Source organism: Dendrobates tinctorius, unplaced genomic scaffold (assembly GCF_039654945.1).
Source record: "Dendrobates tinctorius isolate UK_male_01 unplaced genomic scaffold, ASM3965494v1 ptg000174l, whole genome shotgun sequence".
Classification (NCBI taxonomy): Eukaryota; Metazoa; Chordata; class Amphibia; order Anura; family Dendrobatidae; genus Dendrobates; species Dendrobates tinctorius.
The window spans coordinates 11,804,608-11,830,323 of NW_027361841.1; the positions used below are offsets into that span (position 1 = coordinate 11,804,608).

Here is a 25,716-nt window from a genome sequence, read left to right on the forward strand (position 1 = left end):
TGGAGCACCAGATCGAGGGAGATTACCAGTGGTCTTGTATGTCTTCCATTTTCTAATTATTGCTCCCACAGTTGATTTCTTCACTCCAATCTGGTTGGCTATTGCAGATTCAGTCTTCCCAGCCTGGTGCAGGGCTACAATTTTGTTTCTGGTGTCCTTTGACAGCTCTTTGGTCTTCACCATAGTGGAGTTTGGAGTCAGACTGTTTGAGGGTGTGCACAGGTGTCTTTTTATACTGATAACAAGTTTAAACAGGTGCCATTACTACAGGTAATGAGTGGAGGAAAGAGGAGACTCTTAAAGAAGAAGTTACAGGTCTGTGAGAGCCAGAAATCTTGATTGCTTGTTTCTGACCAAATACTTATTTTCCACCATAATATGCAAATAAAATGAAAAAAAAACAGACAATGTGATTTTCTGTATTTTTTTTTCTCAGTTTGTCTCCCATAGTTGAGGTCTACCTATGATGTAAATTACAGACGCCTCTCATCTTTTTAAGTGGTGGAACTTGCACTATTGCTGACTGACTAAATACTTTTTTGCCCCACTGTACATATTGACATAGCAGTGATCAAGCCACAGCAGCCACGGGGAGCACACTCCTTTGTATCAGGAGAATACAGAGTGGAGACACCTCCTGGAGGGAGCTCGGCATCCCTTAAAGGTCTTCACGGACCACAAAAACCTCCTTTAGCTGCAGACAGCCCAACGGCTGAATTCTCCCCAGGTCATGTGGTCCTTATTCTTCTCTTGGTTTAATTTCACCGTCCATTTTCTGTCCGGGGAGAAGAATTTATGTGCCAATGCCCTATCCTGTTCAGTTGTCTCGTCCGAGGATGAGGACGAGCCACGTCTTATAGTCCCTTCGGAGAGTCTTCGAATGGTGGCTCCTGTGTCGCTAGAGCAGATACCTCCAGGCAAATCCTATGTTCCATCTGATCTGCAGCTGGAGGTTCTCTCGTGGGCACACACTTCTTAACTGGGGGGTCATTTCGGCATCAAGAGGCTCACTGAGCTTCTGGCAAGGTTTAATTGGTGGCCTCGGATGGCGCGAGACATGAAGGATTACATGCAAGCCTGTGTCTCGTGTGCCAGGAATCGGCTTTCCAGGCAGAGACTCGCGGGCTTGCCCTATCCCTTGACGGTGGCAGATAAGCCTTGGGAGATGGTCAGGATGGATTTTATAGTGGACCTCCCTAAGTTCCATAAAAATAGAGTTATTTGGGTCATCACCGACCATTTTTCCAAAATGGTGCATCTGGTTCCTCTTCTGCGCATACCATCTGCACGGGCTTTGGCGGTATTATTCATCAAGCACATTTTCTGTCACCATGGGATACCTGACAAGATAGTCAGTGACCGGTGTCCCCAGTTCGCATCTCATTTCTGGAGTGAGCTTTGTCACCTGCTCAGTATTGAACTCAATCTGTCCTCTGCGTACCATCCTGAGATGAATGGATTGGTGTAAAGGACCAATCAGACTCTGGTTATGCATCTTAGTCATTTTGTGTCCACCAGGCATGACAACTGGGCGTCCCTGCTGCCTTGGGCAGAGTTTGAATTAAATAACGCCATTTCTGATTCTACTGGACAGACCCCTTTTCTCCTTACTATGGTCAGCACCCACGTGTTCCTGTACCAATGCCCGTCTCATCTTCTGACCCGAGGGTGGTGTACTGGGCAGTGTAGGCTCGTGACATCTGGGATCGCACGCAGAATGCAATTAAGGTTTCTAAGGAGAGAATGAGGGCTTCTGCTGACACATCATCGTCCCGCTCAGTCTTTGCCCCTGGTGATTTAGTGTGGCTGTCAGCTCGTAACATCAGGCTGTGTGTAGAGTCCACTAAATTTGCTCCCCGCTACTTAAGTCCCTTCAAGGTCATTGAGCAGGTAAATCCTGTAGTCTATCGCCTCTGCCTTCCACCGCATTTGAGCATCACCGACACTTTTCATGCGTCTCTGTTAAAACCTGTGTTTATGACTTGGTCTTCTGGGACTCCTGCGCGGAGTTCAGATACGTCCTCGGACGATTTTGAGGTCAACTATATTGTTGGGTCCAAGGTGGTGCATGGCAAAAAAAATCTTTCTTGGTTGACTAGAAGAGTCATGGACCAGAGGATAGAACCTGGGTACCTATTTAGCACATTCATGCCCCCCAGCTTATTGTGGCCTTCGAGCGTGGTGAACGTCACCAGGGAGAAGTCAGTGAGAGGGTAATTTTAGGCGTCGGGATTCTCGACGTCTGGGATAGATCCAAGCATTGCATGGTGCTGAGGTCTCCCATTCTGGCCCGGCCACTGTGAGTGCTGCTCAGCACAGATGTTGGTCCCAGCATCTTGCTCAGGCTCATGATATTCGTTTGGTTACTGCTGGCTCTACAGCCAACTCTATGGTAACCAGCGAGATGCAGTTGCAGCCTGAGGCTTGGGAGTCCAGTTCACCTGATTGAGCATGTCTGTGATGTGGCATCTGCTCATTGGTGGTCGGACATTTGCTGCTCTGGTGATGTTGCAGTTTCAGTTTGGCCCGCAAGCGAAGTCTCGGCCAACTAGGCGTGAGTGTTTGGGGTGGAACCTAGTATATAAAAGGCTCCCAGCAGCGCGCTAGTATCACTTTTTTGTGGTGTATGTGAGTGGATACTCTACCACTCTGTTTGCACGTGTCACACTATACACTGAGACTACTGACCTAGGCAGGTAGGATAAGGACTGGGTAACTTCCCCTTTGCTTAGCATTTGTATCCTTCTTGTGTGCGGTTAGCACAGTTGAGTTACAGAGCAAGACCAACCCTCAGGCTATACGTCAGAGAAAAGCGACAGGGTCTTTCACCTAATGTCACATGAGTTCTTTTCTTTGGCTTAGCATCTGTATCCTTCTTGTGTGCGGTTAGCACAGTTGAGTCACAGAGCAAGTCTAGAGGGCCTGCAACACTAAGCGATATCGCTAGCAATATCGCTATAACGTCACTGGTTTTAGTGACGTTATAGCGATATTGCTAGCGATATCGCTGTGTGATACTTACCTCCGACCACTCCCCCACTTGTTATCGCTGATCACGCGAGAATGTCCTGGACCGTTTCTCGTTGTCAGCTTCCTGCTGGGCTTCCTGCTGTGAAGACGAGTGACGCATGGACGCGGGTGGGAGGACGTCAGGATTGCCTCGTCTGACAGGTAAGTAGCGACCCTCGACCCCTGCGATGTCGCTGGTGAGATCTGCCTGTGTGGCAGCTCACTAGCGACCACTTAGCGATGCACCAGCGATCCTGACCGCGTCATATTGCTGGTCGGGATCGCTGGTGCATCACTAAGTGTGACAGTACCTTAACCCATGTTCAACTTCCCTTGTGATGTTTAGCAGGGTTTAGTACCTTGCTTTCTTTTTGCAGTTCTACTCTGTGTAGTAACTGAGCTGGGAACTCTAAATTCTGTTCATACTGTGTGGCATTTAGTACAGTGCATTTAAAGTGATTGCTTACTGTATAGTTCCGCCATTGTACACTCGCAGCAGTTATACATCTCTGCATGGTGGACCCCGGGTTGTGATTGCACTTTATTATTTATTTTTATTCAGTGCAATCTGCCTAATCCTAACAACAGGTGAATTCAAATTGTGCTTGTTCTGCTCATCTCTACATGACACCTCTGCTATCTGCCTTCTTAACTAGCCTCACAGGGGGTTAGACATTACATGGAGATTAGCTTCCAGGTGATTGGAGGAACATAGTGCACTCTCCTGAAGATAACACAAGGTGTTATGGGAAGTGAGGGAAAGGAGCTTTTGTCAGAATATCTGACCAGGTTTCCATGCCCCTCACAGTGAAGAGGATTGTAAATTGTGGAGCAGAGGCACCAGATGGTAAAGTGGAGGAAATAAGGCCTTGGCTGCCGAGATATCGCTATGTGTGATACTTACCTCCGACCGGCTCCTCCGCTGTCTGTCACTGATCGCGCGAGATCGTGCAGCTCCTTTTCTCGTTGGGCACTTCCTGCTGGGCTTCCTGCTGGCGCCGACGCGGGCGGGAGGACGTCTGGATCGCCGTGTCTCAAAGGTAAGTAATGACCGCTGCTGCGTCGCTACATCGCTGTGAGATCTGCCTGTGTGACAGCTCACTAGCGACCATTTAGCGATGCACCAGCGATCCTGACCAGGTCGTATCGTTGTCGGGGTCGCTGGTACATCGCTAAATGTAAAGGGGCCTTTAGTTATCCTTTAAGGACAAAAGTTATCAATCCTTTGCCAAAGGGTGCGTGGTGAAATTTTAGTCCTTAGGACTCATTTATTTTTTATTCTTGGTTATACTATATCATCTTTAGTACCAATTTATATTTTATCTTATGCATTTTAACTAGGTACTTAAAGCGTTGGTCTTGCTTTATCCCTTTCATAATCCTTTGTCATATAAAGAAGTGTTGCCATTGTCAGTATATAGCAGATAGTTAAAACTCCCTGGTGATTCATTATGGCTCATCCAGGGGCATTTGATAGACACCATGCTGCCATGTTAGCCCATTAGTATTCCTTCATTAAATTACAGACCACTGATACCAGAGGGGTCTAGGGGATTCTTCTTGTTAATCAAATGATTTAAATGTCACAGTTGCTATTTACCTTGGCATAAAAGGGGCTTAACTGCCAGGATCAGAGCTTTGCAATCACTATGGTGTCCCTGAAATTGCCATAATGCCTTAACACACAGTATATAGTAGGGTATAAGTTTGTGCTCAACTGTTAGCAATTTCTGGTGCTCTAAAGTAAGATGTACATCTTAACTATATCCAAAAAATACTTTGGCATACAAAAATAGCAAGTCAAATAATACATACAGTATATTCAAAAGAGACTCATGTGTTAAAAAAAAAACAAGCCAATGTTTAGGACATTCAGGCCTTTATCAAGGTAAATATATTAATCGGGAAGTCAAGGATCCATGTGAGAGACTTGACTTGCTATTTTTGTGTGCTGAAGTATTTTTTGAATGTAGTTAACACAAGGTATACCATTACATGTATATCATAATGCTCTTTGGTTAATGGTTCTCTTCAGAACAGGAATAGAAATTATATTAAATAAGGCTACATTATTAAATAAAATTTTAAATTTAATATAAAATTGGAAAAGTCACACAAAGCAGAGACATCACATCATCATATTTGTCAGAATGTTAAGAGAGTTCATAAGTGAAATTCTATGACGTTACTATTTTTTGCCCTAGTGCTGAATACAAGAGAAGAACAAAATATGTGCAAAAAAGCCTAAACCCAGAATGGAATCAAACAGTGATTTACAAGAGTATCTCAATGGAGCAGGTTTGTGGAGTTACATATAATATTGTTTGTTCTACAGTACAGTTTGTATCTTTGTTACATACAGACTTTTTAGGCATATCTTTAGGTATATCTTAATTGACAGATACAGTGAATAGGAAATAATCACAAATCAAAGCTTTCATTATCATCTATCTAATATTTGTGGCTTTTAAACATTTAGATTATATACATAGATTGGCATTTCTGAAAACTATTCCCTATGTTACAATGCATCCTCTTTCAGAACATATCCTTTTTTATTATTTTGATAATTTTTTTTTTTCTTATTTCTTTTCAAAGGGATAATGGTCAATGAGCTATTAAATAAAACCTGTCAATTGAACCAGTAAACAGACCACTAATCTTAGGTGTCCCTCAGATGTTCGTTTTCACTTACAGTACATGTTGTACCTGTGTTTTTCATGGATGTAGCACATACCCATTATAGTCTGTAGGTCTGTTCGCTTGTCTGTGTTTTTTTCAGACTGAATGTCCTCACGTCAATTTATGATCCGAGCCATGGGTCACTGACAATCTTGGACACACTGATGACACCCTAAGTGCAGCCTATACACTAAAAGGAGAGAAAGCTACTGACCAAAAAAACTGGGATCACCACAATAAATAAACACAAAATTAATTTTATTAAATTTCAGACAGACCTAAACATCGTTAAAACATTAAAAAGTCACTCCATAACAGTTAGCGTGAACCAATGAGGTTAGTAATATAGCCCTCTAGAACTCCCCTAATGATTTTGTGTAATATGGATAAAGGTAAACACCTGGTCAAAATATTGATGGAAAAACATGACAAAATGATAATGTATCTAAAATACCATATCCATACATGAGAATACAACCCAAATGGACCAGAGTGTGTGTAATACCATAAAGGAGAGAGAGATGCACTAGTCACCAAAAATTCCCCCCTCGTCAGAGAAAGGACATAATAAGGAGGCAAAGAAACAGAGAAATTGCCTCTGAACCCTGATTCAATGGTTCAAACCCAGGTAGCCAATAGCGCATATAATGAGCGCTGTGTGCATAGCTCTCATACCATACCACAAATAAGGGGAGCCTGTGGAAGATGCCCGACAGGTGTCGCTACTGCAAAGTAGCGTCGTTAGGGGCTGGAGATAAGGTCTGCATGAAGTCATATAAATATATGTTCAATAAATTAAATAATAGATAGCAGCTGTAGTGAGTATCTGAGCGGTCGCGTTCTGCGAGGCGGAACCACATCCGGAGTCTCGGCTCAGGAGCGCTCTCGAATGTCACTTCCTACGGTAGAAGGTCATTGCAGTGGCCAGAATCGGCTAATGCGCCTGCGCTGGGAAGTCACCATTGTGCATCCACAATCCCTGCCCCAGGCGGAAGGAGGTCACCCATTACGATTAGAACATTGCCACACTAATGCGCATGCGTCCTCACATAACCAGGATTGTACATTGATTACTCAGATGTAATTTATGCCGATTATCAAAGGCTGTGGGTGGCACCCTTATAAAATGTTTATGTGCAAAAACACTATTAGTTCCGCAAATGTTATAAATAGATACATACGACAATTGCATAATAGATAAAGTGATGTAATCTATGCCAAATAGCAAGTAAAGCAAACATATTTTATTATTCTAATGCAGAATTGTGACAATCACTAATAAGTATAAAGGTATTATGAAGCTGTATAACGAGCACAGATTGTCACAGACTGCAACTGAGGCTGAAAGAGATATATCATATAAAACATATCATTTTGATAGAAACAGCAAAGAAACGTTAAACCCGAGATAAGGGTCCAAATGCATGTAAGGTTCAAAAAACGGTACTACACGATTGTGCATGCATCTCCACATAGCCAAAATAATGGCTGTTCAGGTATAGTTTACGCCCGTTACCTAGGGGCTAATAAATATCACCGTTATATGTCTCTATATACAAGGTCACCACTAATTAAACAAGAGACACATACGACAGTATTAAAGGATAAATATCATAGCATAATGTATGCCAATTACCAAGTAAACCCCACACATATGTACTAAAGACACACAATTGTCATATTGGTCAGAATATGTATAAAATCATACTAAAAGACCATAGGTAAACACGGAATACTGTGGTAAGTATGCATTGCCAGAGTTGTTGCTTAGCATGCATAGAACAATTATTATGATATGGCTTGCGCCCAATATCACAGACCATGAATGGAGTAATAGTTGTTAAGAACACAATAATTGTGTCAAATTAGACTCACATACAAAGAAGACCTAAATAAAGGTCAGGATAAAAATATATTCCAAAAGGTCAAATTAACGCACAGTATACAACCCACGACCTTCATTGCCATCATGCACTTATATTCATATGAGTAGTCAGTTAGATGTAACAGTATTTTTATTATTAAGAAGGATCATATTAAATTACATCAAAAATTGGTATAAGCATCGTCCCCATAATATCATCACCAAAAGGTGGTTCAATCAACGCATTATATTTGAAGAATCAGGAGTAGGCACATATAATATATTATTGCACATAATCCCTATATCACCATACAACAATATAATTCCATGTCAGTCTCAAAAGAGGCCTACGCAAAACTAGTATTATTGTAATTGATCGACCAGTATCACACCTTGCAAGGGTGCACATCATCAAGAAAGGTTTTGAATAAAGAGAATCAACCTAGTCCCCTGATGAATCAGAGGACAAAAAATATATGGACATAGAAAGAATTCTCACTGCATCCCAAAAAATGGGGAGGAATGCCCAAAGTACTCATGAGACTCCATCAAAAGTTGCTAGCGGCAACATTCTCATGATATGTATATAGTAATTTCATCCCTGAAAAAGTGGTTCCATAGACACATCATACTTAAGAAATCAGATATTAACAAATGAGGTATATTATTGAACCTAATCAACCTATCAACATGTAGGGCTTAAATCAATGTCAATCATCTTTAAAAAGGCCTCAAGGGCACTAATGTGATTGTAGTTGATTAGCCAATGGAAAGGCTTAAATACACCCCAAATTTGGGGAAGAAGCCAAAAATAGTCTCGAACCAATACAAGGTTACACATAATCAACGACAGACTCCACCCTAGATGGTATAGGGATATGATGTAGAAAAGATATATATTATTGACCATTAAGAGTCACACAATGGAAGGGACATAGAATACTAAACCAAAAACAATGATGTATAACAGCTTAGAACCATATAGGAAACCATAAGTTCAGTTGATACCGACACATTCCTAAACATGTTAAAAACTAATTAAGTATGTCACATCCGTAGAATGGTTCTTAATCTCTATTGGCCTGTTCCCATGTGTGTTGTAAAGATATTAAATGGGTGTGTAAATACCCAAAATGTGAAAACGCTTTTTACAACCAAAAAATGAGAAACCAAGGTGGTCCCAAGATATGAAAACCCTCTCTACAACCAAACATACAATTGAGAAACCAGCCTAGTGCTGCACATTTTTCACTGACTGATAGCAGAACCTTGAGAAATCTCTATCATTTTTTGCATAATAAAAAAAAAAAATATTGAAAAACTATTGTTAAAAACTAACACACGGAGTAATCTAACACAGCACACTGATATAAATCCATCATGTTTTTTTTACCTTTACAAAAAAAAAATCTGAATGAGGCCTAAGTATAGATTCACATGATGTGGCAGAAAAATACAAAATTTGGAAAAAAAATAAAAAAATCTCCCAGTGTAAATTATTAATTTTCTGTATGATAAACTTGAATACATGTTGCACATTTCATTATGAAATTTTGAAGAACACGAAAGAAAAGTGGCATTTTGAAATCTACTGCAAGCAAAGATGAATAATTTACTCTGTGAAACAATGTGTTCACTAAAAGGTGCCCCAAGTTTCATTTGCAGATATTTTCCCAAGGTTAAATATCATAGAGTAATGTATTGCAAACTAAACTTTATGCAACAAAATTATGCAGTGATATGCCATATGTAAAATCACTCTCAAGAGTAGGATCACACTTAATGCAGCGTTTAATGTACAAGTGGATCCAACAGGATGGAATCAAGTAAGTCCTTTCTTTATATTATTCCTTTTTGTATCAATATTTGTATAGGCTGTATAGCAAAGGGGAGAGAAGCATCTAAAAATATTTTAATTCCCTCTTGTTTTATTCCTCTCAAAGTGGTACATCACTCACTAACTCTAGCTCTGCCTAACACTTAAGTGAAAAGTTAATGAAAATCATAAAAAAATTATAAATAGACCGGTATATGTAATGTTTTTTTTTTTAATACAGTATACTTCATCTTTATAATGTTTCTATTTCACTTTCTATTTCATTTTCAGAGTGGTTTTGATGTGTGAAGGCGTCAGCTAATTATGTGATAAGAACCAACACTTTCATCTCTTAACATTTAACAATTTGAATTTACTATTTTAAGAAATTGATTTCATATAATAGACAAATATAACTACATAAAAGCTTTGGGGGAAAAAAATCTATCTATAGATACTAAAATGCGCAGTGCAGACGTATGCCTCATCATACTCAAAAGAAGTAAACCAGAAAGTGTGCTAAATATATTGTATTTTTTCAGCATATCAATTAGTTATGGCTGCTGCCTCCATTCTAGTGTAATAAGATGATCACTGTATCACAACCTTATTTAAAAGGGAACCTGTCACCATGGAAATGCAGACCAATCTGCAGACAGTATGGTATATTTTAGAAGCAGTTGAGCAGATTGATCTATAGGTTTGTGGGAAATATTCAGTATACAGTAACTTAATGGGAACCTGTCACATGTTTTGGCCGCTATAAGATGTGGCCACTGCCTTTCAGGGCTTATCTATAGCATTATAGAATGCTGTAGATAACCCCCAGCGCGACCTGAAAGATAAGATAAATAAGTTTTATTATACTCACCCGGGGGGGCGGTCCGGTTTGATGGGTGTTGCAGGTCTTGGTCCGGCGCCTCTCATCTTCTTGCGATGCCACCCTCCTGTTGCTTCATCGCTCCCCGGCATCGTGCTCCTGCACAGGTGTACTTATCTGCCCTGTTGGGGGCAGATTAAAGTACTGCAGTGCGCAGGCACTGGGCCTCTCTGACCTTCCCCAGCTACACAATTATCCTGCTACAAGATATAAAGTGAACGCAATGTTGTACAACACATAGTCTAATATTCAATACAAATGCGACATATGTAATAAATATGTCACACAAACAGTGTGCACACCAAACTTTGTATTGAATATTAGATTGTGTATTGTATAGCATTGCATTCACTTTATATTTTGTAGCGGCATAACTGTGTAGCACCTTTAATTGATCTTTTTAGGTTGCTTTTAACATATACTCCAGACTTTTATTGGCAGAATTTCACTCTCATAATACCATGGCTTATTCTTTATTGGTTCCTTATGTGCCATCTTGCAGATGAGTGCTTTAGACTTCCACACTAAAGTGTTGTGGTCCGTCACACTATTATGACCATTTGTGGTTTTTAATTGTTTTTAATATGTCTTTGTTTTGGCTTGTGTGTCATTTAATAAATATACACTCACTGGCCACTTTATTAGGTACACCTGTCCAACTGTGTGTTAAGACTTAATTTCTAATCAGCCAATCACATGGCGGCAACTCAGTGCATTTAGGCATGTAGACATGGTCAAGACAATCTCTTGCAGTTCAAACCGAGCATCAGTATGGGGAAGAAAGGTGATTTGAGTGCCTTTGAACGTGGCATGATTGTTGGTGCCAGAAGGGCTGGTCTGAGAATTTCAGAAACTGCTGATCTACTGGGATTTTCACGCACAACCATCTCTAGGGTTTACAGAGAATGGTCCGAAAAAGAAAAAAAATCCAGTGAGCGGCAGTTCTGTGGCCGGAAATGCCATGTTGATGCCAGAGGTCAGAGGAGAATGGGCAGACTGGTTCGAGCTGATAGAAAGGCAACAGTGACTCAAATTGCCACCCGTTACAACCAAGGTAGGCAAAAGAGCATCTCTGAACGCACAGTGCGTCGAACTTTGAGGCAGATGGGCTACAGCAGCAGAAGACCACACTGGGTACCACTCCTCTCAGCTAAGAACAGGAAACTGAGGCTACAATTTGCACAAGCTCATCGAAATTGGACAGTAGAAGATTGGAAAAACGTTGCCTGGTCTGATGAGTCTCGATTTCTGCTGCGACATTCGGATGGTAGGGTCAGAATTTGGCGTAAACAACATGAAAGCATGGATCCATCCTGCCTTGTATCAACGGTTCAGGCTGGTGGTGCTGGTGTCATGGTGTGGGGAATTTTTTCTGGGCACTCTTTGGGCCCCTTGGTACCAATTGAGCATCGTTGCAACGCCACAGCCTACCTGAGTATTGTTGCTGACCATGTCCATCCCTTTATGACCACAATGTACCCAACATCTGATGGCTACTTTCAGCAGGATAATGCGCCATGTCATAAAGCTCGAATCATCTCAGATTGGTTTCTTGAACATGACAATGAGTTTACTGTACTCAAATGGCCTCCTCAGTCACCAGATCTCAATCCAATAGAGCATCTTTGGGATGTGGTGGAACGGGAGATTCGCATCAGGGATGTGCAGCCGACAAATCTGCGCCAACTGTGTGATGCCATCATGTCAATATGGTCCAAAATCTCTGAGGAATGCTTCCAGCACCTTGTTGAATCTCTGCCACGAAGAATTGAGGCAGTTCTGAAGGCAAAAGGGGTCCAACCCCTTACTAGCATGGTGTACCTAATAAAGTGGCCAGTGAGTGTATATATATATATATATATATATATATACACACCCAAAGATTGTATACCAACAGAAAGGAGGGTGGTCAGGGCTTGATAAGCATCCAAGCCACCATCACGGATAAAACGAATACATCAGTAAAAATGGCACCAAAAGCTGAGAGAAAGCCTAAGGCAGCAACAACAGATCTGGAAGGAAGAACAGGAACATGAAGTGCAGTGGCAAGACAAGCCGCTGCATGGGATGTTCTATCAACAGATAATGGAGGTGGCAGACATGGAGAAATCCTATCAATGGCTGGAGAGAGCTTGACTCCGAGACAGCAAAGAGGCACCAATCATAGCAGCACAAGAGCATGCAATAAGTACCAGATACACAGAAGCAGGAATATACCACACAAGACAAGACCCAATGTGCAGACTATGCAAAGAAACCTCAGGAACAGTCCCTCACATAGTGTCAGGATGCAAAATGCAAGCAGGAGCAGCCTATAATGAACGCCACAACCAAGTAGAAGGAATTGTATACAGGAACATCTGCACAGCATAATGTGCTAAATCCTCTTACGTCCAGGTGGGAGACCCCAGAAAAAGTGGTGGAAAATGAAAGACTTCAAGATCCAGATGGATAAGCAGGTGTTGGCTAACCAACCAGGCATTGTGATAGTAGGCAAGGAGCAGAAGACAGCAAGGATAATACAGTAGATATGGCAGTGCCAAGTGACAGCAACATCAGAAAGAAGGAATATGAGAAGCTGGAGAAATACCAGGGCCTCAATGGAGAACTGGAGGAAATGTGGAAGGTGAAGATGACAGTGATTCCAGTGATGATAGGAACACTTGGAGCAGTGATCCCTAAGTTGGAAAAATGGCTACAACAGATCCCAGGAGCAACATATGAGCTCTCTGTCCAGAAAGGCACAATGCTGGGAACAACTAAGACCCTGCGCAGAACCCTCAAACTCCCAGGCCTCTGGTAGAGGACCCAAGAATGAGGAAGGACAAAAAGACCACCCCAATTGACGGGTGAGAAGGAGGTTTATATATATATATATATATATATATATATATACACTCACTGGCCACTTTATTAGGTACACCATGCTAGTAAGGGGTTGGACCCCCTTTTGCCTTCAGAACTGCCTCAATTCTTCGTGGCAGAGATTCAACAAGGTGCTGGAAGCATTCCTCAGAGATTTTGGACCATATTGACATGATGGCATCACACAGTTGGCGCAGATTTGTCGGCTGCACATCCCTGATGCGAATCTCCCGTTCCACCACATCCCAAAGATGCTCTATTGGATTGAGATCTGGTGACTGAGGAGGCCATTTGAGTACAGTAAACTCATTGTCATGTTCAAGAAACCAATCTGAGATGATTCGAGCTTTATGACATGGCGCATTATCCTGCTGAAAGTAGCCATCAGATGTTGGGTACATTGTGGTCATAAAGGGATGGACATGGTCAGCAACAATACTCAGGTAGGCTGTGGCGTTGCAACGATGCTCAATTGGTACCAAGGGGCCCAAAGAGTGCCCAGAAAAAATTCCCCACACCATGACACCACCACCACCAGCCTGAACCGTTGATACAAGGCAGGATGGATCCATGCTTTCATGTTGTTTACGCCAAATTCTGACCCTACCATCCGAATGTCGCAGCAGAAATCGAGACTCATCAGACCAGGCAACGTTTTTCCAATCTTCTACTGTCCAATTTCGATGAGCTTGTGCAAATTGTAGCCTCAGTTTCCTGTTCTTAGCTGAGAGGAGTGGTACCCAGTGTGGTCTTCTGCTGCTGTAGCCCATCTGCCTCAAAGTTCGACGCACTGTGCGTTCAGAGATGCTCTTCTGCCTACCTTGGTTGTAACGGGTGGCAATTTGAGTCACTGTTGCCTTTCTATCAGCTCGAACCAGTCTGCCCATTCTCCTCTGACCTCTGGCATCAACATGGCATTTCCGGCCACAGAACTGCCGCTCACTGGATTTTTTTTCTTTTTCGGACCATTCTCTGTAAACCCTAGAGATGGTTGTGCGTGAAAATCCCAGTAGATCAGCAGTTTCTGAAATTCTCAGACCAGCCCTTCTGGCACCAACAATCATGCCACGTTCAAAGGCACTCAAATCACCTTTCTTCCCCATACTGATGCTCGGTTTGAACTGCAGGAGATTGTCTTGACCATGTCTACATGCCTAAATGCACTGAGTTGCCGCCATGTGATTGGCTGATTAGAAATTAAGTCTTAACACACAGTTGGACAGGTGTACCTAATAAAGTGGCCAGTGAGTGTATATATATATATGTGTGTGTATATATTAGTCAGGCGAGCCTTGTCTTTGCATACCGTCTTTTTCCTGGCTTTTTCAAGGGTATAAAATAAGCACTCAAAGTTTCTGTAGATTGCTAAAAATCGGCCTGTGAAAATGTTTTCTTACTTGCGACCATGTGTAAAATTATACTAATTGTGTTTTCATTTATGATATAGCTGAAGAAAAAAACATTGGAAGTCACTGTGTGGGATTACGATAGATTCTCTTCCAATGACTTTCTTGGTGAGGTAAGACAACCGATCTTCATCCGATTGACGTTTACCCCGATCACATAAATATTCTTGGTCGCACTGGAAATGGGGATGACTGCACACAGTTTTTACTTAATTCAAAAGCAATATCTGATGGTTAATATTCTCATCAACAAGCAGACACATCTCCTACATAAATTTGACAGCAACAGCAAGAAATGGAGCTTTAGATAGGATGATACTGTTTTCAAACCAACCATACAATGCTCAAAATCACTACTGCAGAGCTTTCCAGGATTGGCTTTGGGTGCAGGAGGTTTGGCTGGATTTTTCCTGACTGATGATGCATCTACTTCTGGTGCTTGAAGTCTTAACAGAAGACATAACATAACTGTAGAAAAGGTCATGGACAGCACATCCAAAACAAGGTAGCTCAGTGGTTAGTACTGCAGCCTTGCAGCACTGGGGTCCTGGATTCAAATCCCCACAAGGACAACATCTGCAAGGAGTTTTTATGTTCTTACCATGTTTTTGTTTGTTTCTTCCGGATACTCTGGCTTCCTCCCACATTCCAAAGACATACTAATAGGGAATTTAGATTCTGAGCCCCATCGGGACAGTGCCGGTAATGTCTGTAAAGCACTGTGAAATTAATGGCGCTATATAAATGAGTAAAATAAATAAATAGCTCTATTACAGCTAAGCAAAAATTGACAAAATTTAACAAGGATTTTAGTTAACACTCAGACTATATGAAGCCCACTGTGGGTCCCTGACTTTAGAGTGGGTCCCAGACCGTAGAGGTGCAGCACCCTACGTAAACATCTTCCATTTCTGTTCTGCACCACCAGGGGGAGTGACTGTGTTGTCCCATTTTCATGGCAGTGGAAATGAGGATTACTGCACTGAGTGTTTACTTAGTTAAAAAGTAATGTCTGATGGATGATATGCTCATCAACTAACATATGCATCTGTTACATAAATGTGCAAGCAACAGCTAGATATTAAGCTTTAGATAAGATGATACTGCTTCCAAGCAACCATAGAATTCTCAAAACCACTTCTGCAGAGCTTTGCATGATTAGCTTAGGCTATGTGCACATGCTGCAGAATGCTCTGCAGATTTGTCCACGCAGATTAAGTGAAATCCGCAGGTAAAACCTGCGGGTTTGCCCTGCGGTTTATCATCTCTACAATGGAGCAGATGGCAAACTGCAGCAGAATCCACAGAAAGAATTGGCACGTCAATTCTTTCTGTGGTTTTGAATAGAAAATAAAGGTACTGTACAACGCAGCAGAAACTGCTGCGGATCCGCAGGGCCAGATCCGCAGCAGAATCCGCAGCGTGCGCACTAGGGTGACCGCAAAAAATCGATGTCGGAATTTTGTCCGTCTGGACCCCACAAAACGATTCCCCTTTCCAGATATTGAGAGAGCCAAAATTTGAGCTCGATCAAACGACGTTAACCCATGCCGCTCGTCGCTCAAAGTTTGAAAAAATCCAAATTGAGGTATTTTAAGATTTAGGTATTTTGCATAGTCTGTTAGACTATAAAGAATGTGACAACAACATTGCAGAAATAGCCCTGACCAAATTTTCGAACCATTTGTGGTATTTGAATGCAGAGTTGGTGGGATTATCGTTTTTTGATCCCACCATTACAGACAATGAAAAGTTGTTAATGGCTAATAAATTGCTCAGTAGCACAGATGAACCATCAGAGCACGCTAGGGTTGTAAATCCAAAAGTTAGGAAAGAAAAATTAAAAGAGGTAGGAAGTAACCGACTTTAACGACCTTCTGACAAAAGATGAAGAACAAAAGCAATATGTCCTGCAAGTTGTAAGCAAATGCCGAGCATTATATTCTGACGTTTCAAAAACTACTTTAACAAAAGCTCTAGAATAGATTAGATAACTATGTAAAATTATCAACTCATGTAGGTTAGCGTGCTCTGATGGTTCATCTGTGCTACTGAGCAATTTATTAGCCATTAACAACTTTTCATTGTCTGTAATGGTGGGATCAAAAAACGATAATCCCACCAACTCTGCATTCAAATACCACAAATGGTTTGAAAATTTGGTCAGGGCTATTTCTGCAATGTTGTTGTCACATTCTTTATAGTCTAACAGACTATGCAAAATACCTAAATCTTAAAATACCTCAATTTGGATTTTTTCAAACTTTGAGCGACGAGCGGCACGGGTTAACGTCGTTTGATCGAGCTCAAATTTTGGCTCTCTCAATATCTGGAAAGGGGAATCGTTTTGTGGGGTCCAGACGAACAAGATTCTGACATTTTTTCCCCCCCATATGAGATCCGGTCACCCTAGTGCGCACACACCCTAAAGGTACCATAGGGTTGACTATAGAGTTATCTCGACTTTCCTAACTTTTGATTAATCTATTTCTTGTGCTTGCAAGCCTTAAAAAAGGCTTTTGTGCTTCTTGTGAGATTATCATTTTAGGTACATATTATAAGATTCACATATGGAGTATACATACAAAAAGAATGTGTATTCACATAATAGAAATAACCATTCCTATAATATTTTCAGAAAGTAAAATGTAACTAAGTATATGACACATTGTTTTGTTATAGGTATTAATAGATTTATCAAATGCCTCCTATCTTGATAACATGCCACGTTGGTACCCATTGAAGGAGCAAAGTGAAAGTATTGACCATGCCAAGTCTCACCCCAGTCACAGCAGTCAACAAGTACCAAAACCATCAGTCATTAAGAGCAGAAGTCATGGAATCTTTCCAGATCCATCAAAAGGTAATAGAAAAGTGTATGCATTCATTAAATAATGTTCTATTTTTGCATTTATATATTTTGTGAATGATGTCTTTATAGTAACCGCCCACTTAATAACTTTCATAGCATAATACTTTTAATGTACACACTTTAGACAATTTACAATATACTTTGATTTCTAGAGGACAATTTGAACATATCCTTAGTCAATCAAAATTGACACCAATCTACCATTTTTTTATTGCTCCTGCTCAATCAAAACCACAAATATCGCTTTTGTTAATTGAGGAAATGTTTGAATAAATAAAAAAGCAAAGGGCATATTTCTTCATGTTGTTAGATGTTCTACTATACAACTTTTTTTAGGTTTAATACTGGTTTTGTGAAAATAAATAAGAATTTAATCTAAAAATATTATTATATTATATTTGCTCAGGTCAAGAATATCTCCAGACCTGAGAATAAAAATTCTCAAAAATGGTAATATTTTTTCCTCCTTAGTGTGGAAACTAACTTTCTACCTGTGTACTTTTAGATATGCAGGTTCCAACTATAGAGAAATCTCATAGCAGCCCTGGTAGCTCAAAATCTTCTTCTGAGGGACACCTTCGTTCACATGGACCATCACGTAGCCAAAGTAAAAGCAGTGTCACTCAGACCCATCTTGAAGATGCTGGAGTAGCCATCGCTGCTGCTGAAGCAGCTGTCCAACAGCTTCGTCTTCAACCAAGTAAAAGACGCAAATAAATTCCTCAGCATGGCAGCTTAATGTTCATCTGTTGCCTTTTCCTGCTGTTTCCCCTTGTTGACCATTATTTGTTGTCACTACTTGTTCACCTTTGTTAACTGTCCTTTATTGTGAAAATTTTGTCCACATCTAATATATGTTACCCGATTTTTGTTTACTGAGATTTAATGAAACTGGCTGTTTCCTCATTGGTTCATTCTTTCATCCAAGTGTCTTCATTTCGTATAATGTCTGGTATGCCCCATAATGTTGATTACATGTATGACTTTCGTAGGTCCAATCTCGGTGTCATTTCTTCGTCCTCAAATTTATTTTAGTCACGACAGGACCAGAATTCACTATTTTATTCTTCATACATGCCAAGTGTGTGAGCATTGTGTACATTTAGCCATGCTTTATTTCCAAGAGATAACATTACAAAGTTCATGCATAATCACAATAGTGAAAACCATAGCCATTATTAAGACTAATAAATGTTGAACCTCCACCAGTCACACCTTTGTAAAACACATTTGCTCATATCATTTTCAGTGACTGCTTAACATCACTGCACGCCCATGCCCACATTCTTCATATATGAAATATTAAAGTGTATTTTTTTATGGAATGTAGATTTAATCTAATGATTGGACTATTCCTAGTTTTATTTCATTTAGATTTTCTTTGTTCTAGACTGTCAGTAGACCTCAAGTTAGACACACATACTACTTTTGCATGATGATCAGCTATGAAAACCATAAGACTTTTTCAGTCAAAACCTTTGTCTATTGATATGGTATGTTTAGGACATTGATACTTATTCTATACAATCTAAAACCATAAAATGAGCTTTAAAAGAAAAAAACATACATAAATATGAATGATTCTTCTGCCCGATTGCACACAAGTAAATATAAATTCTTCTGCCCGATAGCACAGTATATTCTTCTTATTTATAACTAAACTGTATATACGTAAAATATATTTTTGAAAACAGAAGTCATAATAGCAAACAATATATCTATCCAATTAAAATATGATATCAGTCATGGTCAAATATACAGTAAATACAAAAAATGTAATACATCTGAGCAGAGTATGTGGTCAGTATTGGGACTATGGTGATGTTCAGTTACCTCCACTTACCATACTGGACACAGATCACTAAAAAAGTTACAAACAAGCAACAGAAGTATTTATCAACACTAGAAATTATGCAGGGTGACCCCTTCTTATAAAAAATAGGCAAAAACATAAACTTTTCGGAACTTCAGAGTATGTCTTTTGTACGTTGTATTTTTTGCCATTGTGAGTTTATGGAAACCATAATCAAGGTCAAGGCATAATATAATGGCCAATCTAATTCTAGATTATCTAAGCAAACACTTTTGGAAACACTAAAATGCTAATGTGTTCAGTGTTGCAATATATGATAGATTTTTTTTTCTTATCTGTTACTTTTTCAGCTGTGTAAATAAATGACATATACACAGTACCATGAAACGATGGCTCCACATGGTATATCATCGCTAAGCACTTTTAATGTAAATAATACCATTTGTTTTCCAAGTGTGCGGATCCCAGATGTTTATATTGATACATAATATTTTGGAACGAGTAACGGACCTCCTAAGTGATGCTACTGTAAACTATCTTGAATTCACATTACTATTTCTTATTGCAGTCAACACCCTAGAGCATATCGTTTATGAAAAATGAAAACCTTCCAAGAGAGATAAATGTATTTGTTGCGGAAATTTGTTCTTGCATGTACTCTCACAGGAGTAAAGCCATGGTGGGAAAAAAACAACATTATTTTAAACCAATAAAAAGAAACAGCCAGTTTTAAAGCCCCTTAATGCTGTGCATGTGGTGTCTCTTTGGTGTTAAAAACACTACCTATCTGAATACAGAAAACAACACTTCTGTTTGCATGAATAACATTTAAGCTGCTTCCATCTGAGGATACATACTATGGGTTTCCATTTCACCCACACTACCACAGCAGCACATAAAAATGGTCAGTCTAATTATGCCAGGAAGCAGCATAGACACAGCATAGCAGGAGTACTCCCAATTCAAAGAACTCAGTCTGACAATCTGCCTTCACCAGCAACTGACAGCAAAGACCAAAGCCAGCTAGCACTCAAGAAGACGATGTCCGATGGATCCGTCAAAGCAGAAGGTGAGTCAAATATTGTTTTAGCATTGTTTCTTTCTTAAGGACCATGTTCATACGTATGAAATGGCTAACTAATTTAGAATAACATATTAGCATCTTCCTGCAATCTTTGTTTGTGACAGGTCTTTTTTGAAAGAACTTTAAATCTAAGCATACTGAAACAAAGTGTGAGTTTATTTTATCCATAAATGCAAAATGTAATGTAGGTATATTTTTTACATGGTGCACGGCACATACATGGTCACCAGAAGTGATGTATGCGGGATAAATGCATTATAAGTTCCCAGGTAAAATATAGCAAGCAAAAGGATAACAACAGGCTATGGCATGGCGTTTCTGGCCAAAAACAGCATGTAGGAAAGTAACTTGAAATAGGAATGGGTGATGAAAAAACTCCTTCTAAATAGATTCCAAAGTTTCCACAAAATCAAGTTAGCCTGCTGCCTCCACTCTCCGACACCACAAAAAACTAGATGTTGTATGGATAACTAGGCAAAGAGAAACCAAGGAGTGACAACCAACTGAATGGAAAGTGAAGGCAAAACTGACAAGTGCTCTACTATCCTTTCATTTCCCAGCCTATTCTCAACAAGCCCCTCAACCATAGATGGTGATGGCACTTTTCGAATGAAATTGGTGGTTTATTTAATAACTTGTGCAATAAACACTAAATACAATAACCATTATTACAATATCTGCAATATCTATCCGTACCAGGGTTCCACTTTGTCAGGACAAAACATGAATAGTCATACCACGTACTTATAGGCCCATCATATCACTCCAGTGGGGACATCCAGTATATTTTATGGTGGGCATTCTAGCATATAACATAATGACATTGCACTACCACAATTTCACAGCTACTTGATGTAAAATATCTCTGGCAGATTTGTTGCTCCTATATGTTTTTTGGTTATGGGAAGCGATGCTACACAACTTAGCATAGCCACATTTATATGCCCCTATAAGGTGTATTCAATTATCACATATTCAACCATTACCTTTATCCCTTAACTTTGGATCCAAAGGTTTCATAGTTTTTTTAGGTTGAAGGTAGACATAAGTTCAGCAAGTTTAACTAATAGCCTAACATAACATGTTGACCCAAGGGAAGTGTAAAAAACCCACGCTAATAGCCCCATATTAGGGGAAGCATTCCTTCTAACTCAACAAGCAAACTAGTTCGCTAGATCAACATCCCATCCAAAAATATAGTATACATAACCTGTAATATTACATTTTTCAGGAAAGTCATCCAGGCATCCATGTATTTTTGCAGTGAATCAACCATTACAACATCATGCGGCAGAGAGTTCCAGACTCTTATTGCTCTTAAAGAAAAGAATCTGCATCTGTGATTATGATTAAACGTTCTATCCTTTAGATACCTCCTATGCACTGGAAACCAACATCATAATCAGTACTCTATGTGTGGCCGCGTTAGTGACTTAAATAGAGGCAAAGCTATGGTCTCATCATGAGCATCTCTGCCTCATTTAATGCTTCCCATTATTTTATTAGCCTTGGCAGCAGCTGCCTGACACTGGTCACTAAAGTTGAGGTTTCTTCCATCCATACACCCAAGTTTTTTCAGTGAGAATTTTGCCCAGAGTTTTACAATTTAGTACGTAATTATACATCTTATTTCCTGTGCCCAAGTGCATGATCTTACATTTATCTACATCAAATTTGAATTGCCATTTCTCAGCCCAAGCCTGGAGCTTATATAAATCCCTCTGTGACTTGCAAGATGACTGCACAAAATAAATAGAGCTTACTGCAACCGGTGAGTTAATGAGAGGTGGCAAGCAGAGGCTTATTGGGTAAAACTGAGGGTCTGGAGGGATCAGGAGAGTTGCAAGATGACCACACAGTATGAATTGATGGAGGAGGTCACCAAGCAAACTGAATGCTTGAGTCTCAATACTGAGGGTGTGTCTCTATTTTGGCTTTTAGAGGCCTAGGAAATGATGCCACAGAGACATGCTGACATTTAAAAAAAAAACCTGACAATGAGCACAGCAACGAGCAGTAGCCAAAGAGAAGGTAGCCAAACTTGATTTAATGGTTTGTTATCCAATATGTTACTCAGATATGGGTCATTCCCCAAAATATCCCATTACTTCTGTAAAATATTATGGATCTGAACCCATCTATTACATTAAAAGTCTCATACACTTATGTTCATCATTGCCATCTATGGTTGAGGATTTGTTAAGAGAAGGCAATAAGAGAAATGAGAGGACTAAGATCAGGTACCCCCCATGACAAGTAAGTGAAGGTCTTTCTTATACAAGGCCCACTTCAGTTTTAACTTCACTTTCCATTCAGTTGGCTAGTGCTCCTATGTTTGTTTTTTTTATTTTCCAGTTGCAATGGAGATTACAATATTGACCAGAAATGAGACATTTACTGATTATTTACTCGTCCTCTTCAGAGCTACAGTTTCACCACTTTAAATAATGGCAGCTTAAAGTTGTGGGTTTTTTCATCTCACCTGACTTCTATTGTTTTCAACATCAAAGCTAGCCAATTTTCCGATTTTTTTTTTCTATATATATATATATATATATATATATATATATATATATATATATATATATATATATATATATATACACACATACACACACACACACACACACACACACACACACACAGTCATGGCTGAAAGTTTTGGCACTCTTGAAATTGTTCCAGAAGATGATTGCAATTACATGTTTTGTTGTACACATGTTTATCTCCTTGGTGTGTATTGGAGCAACACAAAAAAAACTGAAAAAAAAATGCAAATTGGACATAATTTCACACGAAACCCCAACAATGATCTGGGCAAAATTGCTGGCACCCTCAGCTTATTATTTAGTTGCTCACCTTTTGGAATAAATAACAATATCAATCGCTTCCTATAACCATCAACAAGCTTCTAACACCTCTCAACTGGAATTATGGACCACTGTTCTCTTGCAAACTGCTCCAGGTCTCTCATATAGGAAGGGCACCTTCTCCTAACAGAAATTTTAAGATTTCTGCACAGGTGTTCAATGGGATTTAGACTCAGACTCAGTGCTGTCCATGTCAGAAGTCTTGAAGTATATTTTGGGTCATTGTCCTGCTGGAAGACCCATGACCTAGGACGTAAACCCAGGTTTCTGACACTGGGCACTACATTGAGACCCAAAATGCTTGGCTGATCTTCAGATTTCATTATGACTTGCACACAGTCAAGGCACCAAGTTCCAGAGGCAACAAAACAACCTCTAAACATCTTTGAGTCACCACCATATTTGACTGTAGGTGTTGTGATCTTTTCTTTGCAGACCTCATTCTGTTTTCATTAAACAGGAGAATAATGTGCTTTATCAAAAAAGTTCTCTCTTGGTCTCATCTGTCCACAAGACACTTTACCAGAAGGGTTTTGGCTTACTTACATTTTGGCAACATGCATCTAGCCTTATTACATCTCTGTCAGCAGTGGGGTCCTCCTGGGTCTCCTTTTACATTTAATTCAAATGTCAATGGATAGTTCACATTGACACTGAAGCACCCTGAGCCTGCAGGGCAGCTTGAACTTATTCGAACGTGATTGGAGCTGCTTATTCACCATCCAGACTATTCTGTGCTGCAACCTTTTATAATTTTTTCTCTGTCGTCCACATCCAGGAAGATTAGCTACGATGTCATTGTTGTAAACTTCTTGATTATGTTGCGCACCGTGGAGAAAGGAACATCACGATCTCTGGAGATGGACTTGTAACCTTGAGATTGTTGATATTTTTCAACAATTTTAGTTCTCAAGTCCTCAGACAGTTCTCTTCTCTTTCTGTTGTTTATGTTTACTGTGGCACACACAATGCAAAGACTGAGTCAACTTCTCTTTTTATCTGGTTTCAGGTGTGATTTTCATTTTGCCCACACCTGTTACTTGCCACACTTGAGTTTGAATGAGCATCACATGCTTGGAACATATACAAAAAATTCACCAGCAATAAATTTTGATCAAATACCCATTTCAAATGGCGACTCAAAAACAATAATCTAAGCAAGGAGAAACAATGAGTAAATGTTGCCACAATAGTATGAAAAAATATTTATCATTTATTAACAGAATGTTATACAGAAGTCATGATCCAATACAGATCACAACAAATTACATGGGTTTTTCAACATATAGCGTGACTAAATCCATAGGCATGAATGACCAATGGATACAAGACGGGATAAAATTTTCTGGAATTGGCAAATATTGGCAAATATTACCATTAAATATAGATTGTGTGTATCTCCATAGTGGAAACATATGCCAACAGATATAGTGAAAAAACGGAAAAAACTTCTCATTTCAGTGACTATCACATGTCCACTAAACACTAAACCGCTCCATACAAACAGTGTTACAGCGTGATAGAAAAGGTTAACAAGTTAATAAATAGTTACCCATGATTATCAAAAAGTCCCGTCTTGACCCAGGTCACGTACCCCGATGAGCGTTTTGCATACACAGAATATCGCTTCCTCAGGAAGCAACACGTGTAATTACAATAATTTGCTGAGAGAAATACTTCATTTTCTGGATTAATTTAAAGGACGCTAACACTTTCGGCCATGACTGTATATATACAGCGAGGAAAATAAGTATTTGATACACTGCTGATTTTGCAAGTTTTCCCACCTACTAAGAATGGAGAGGTCTGTAATTTCTATTGTAGGTAGACTTCAACTGCGAGTAGCAAAATCTTTTTAAAAAATCCAGAAAATCACATTGTATGATTTTTACATAATTAATTTGCATTTTATTGCATGTATTTTCTTGCACATATATTCTTTGTAGTTGGAAAACTTGCAAAATATAATCGGCAGTGTATCAAATACTAATATATATATATATATATATATATATATATATATATATATATATATATAAAACATGCATTTTACCATTACTATCGCACTACTAATAAGAGCTGTTGACTAGTCTTGGTACGCAGGATGCATGCAGAAGTAGGCGGGCCTAAATGGAAGAAGTGTATAAGTGGGTGGAGCTTCAGGGAGGAAATACGCAGAGCCCTGGTTCGTAAGTGTGAACTTAGCCTTAGCCATGCTTCCGTGGTTAACTTTAATCACACAGGAACGCCTCTATTGCTGGATTATCTCATTACCAATAGACTTGTACAGGACTCTTTGTGGGCAAGTCCAAGCTCACAAGTTCCCCCACAGCTGACCGAATTGCATGAGACATGGAAATTGGTGTTTGTGTGTGGGGAGCTGAGGGTAAGGGGTACCAGGTGTCACTAATCCAATATTTATCTTTTTAATAATTAGGTGATAAATGCTCTTTTAAAACCTCCTTTACAATATATTATCTCTAAGCTATGTGGTCTGGATGTTTTAATCGTATAAATATCAAAAGCCAGTATACACAGGTCCAGGTTTATTTTCC

At 39.7% G+C, this 25,716-nt stretch overlaps 1 protein-coding gene across 9 annotated transcripts in view; it reads left to right on the forward strand.

Annotated features, from left to right (window-relative positions):
* The window catches only part of PCLO (piccolo presynaptic cytomatrix protein), a 599,138-nt gene that overhangs the window by 525,789 nt on the left and 47,633 nt on the right, over positions 1-25,716 (forward strand). For 7 of the 9 annotated variants that reach the window (XM_073551315.1, XM_073551309.1, XM_073551312.1 and 4 more), the window contains 5 exons: positions 5,214-5,307; positions 14,564-14,635; positions 17,205-17,385; positions 17,900-18,094; positions 20,097-20,276. In XM_073551315.1, the coding sequence (XP_073407416.1) occupies positions 5,214-5,307; positions 14,564-14,635; positions 17,205-17,385; positions 17,900-18,094; positions 20,097-20,276 (722 nt within the window). The remainder of the gene's footprint in view (positions 1-5,213; positions 5,308-14,563; positions 14,636-17,204; positions 17,386-17,899; positions 18,095-20,096; positions 20,277-25,716) is intronic. The other 2 variants (XM_073551313.1, XM_073551314.1) reach the window with 1 other exon arrangement.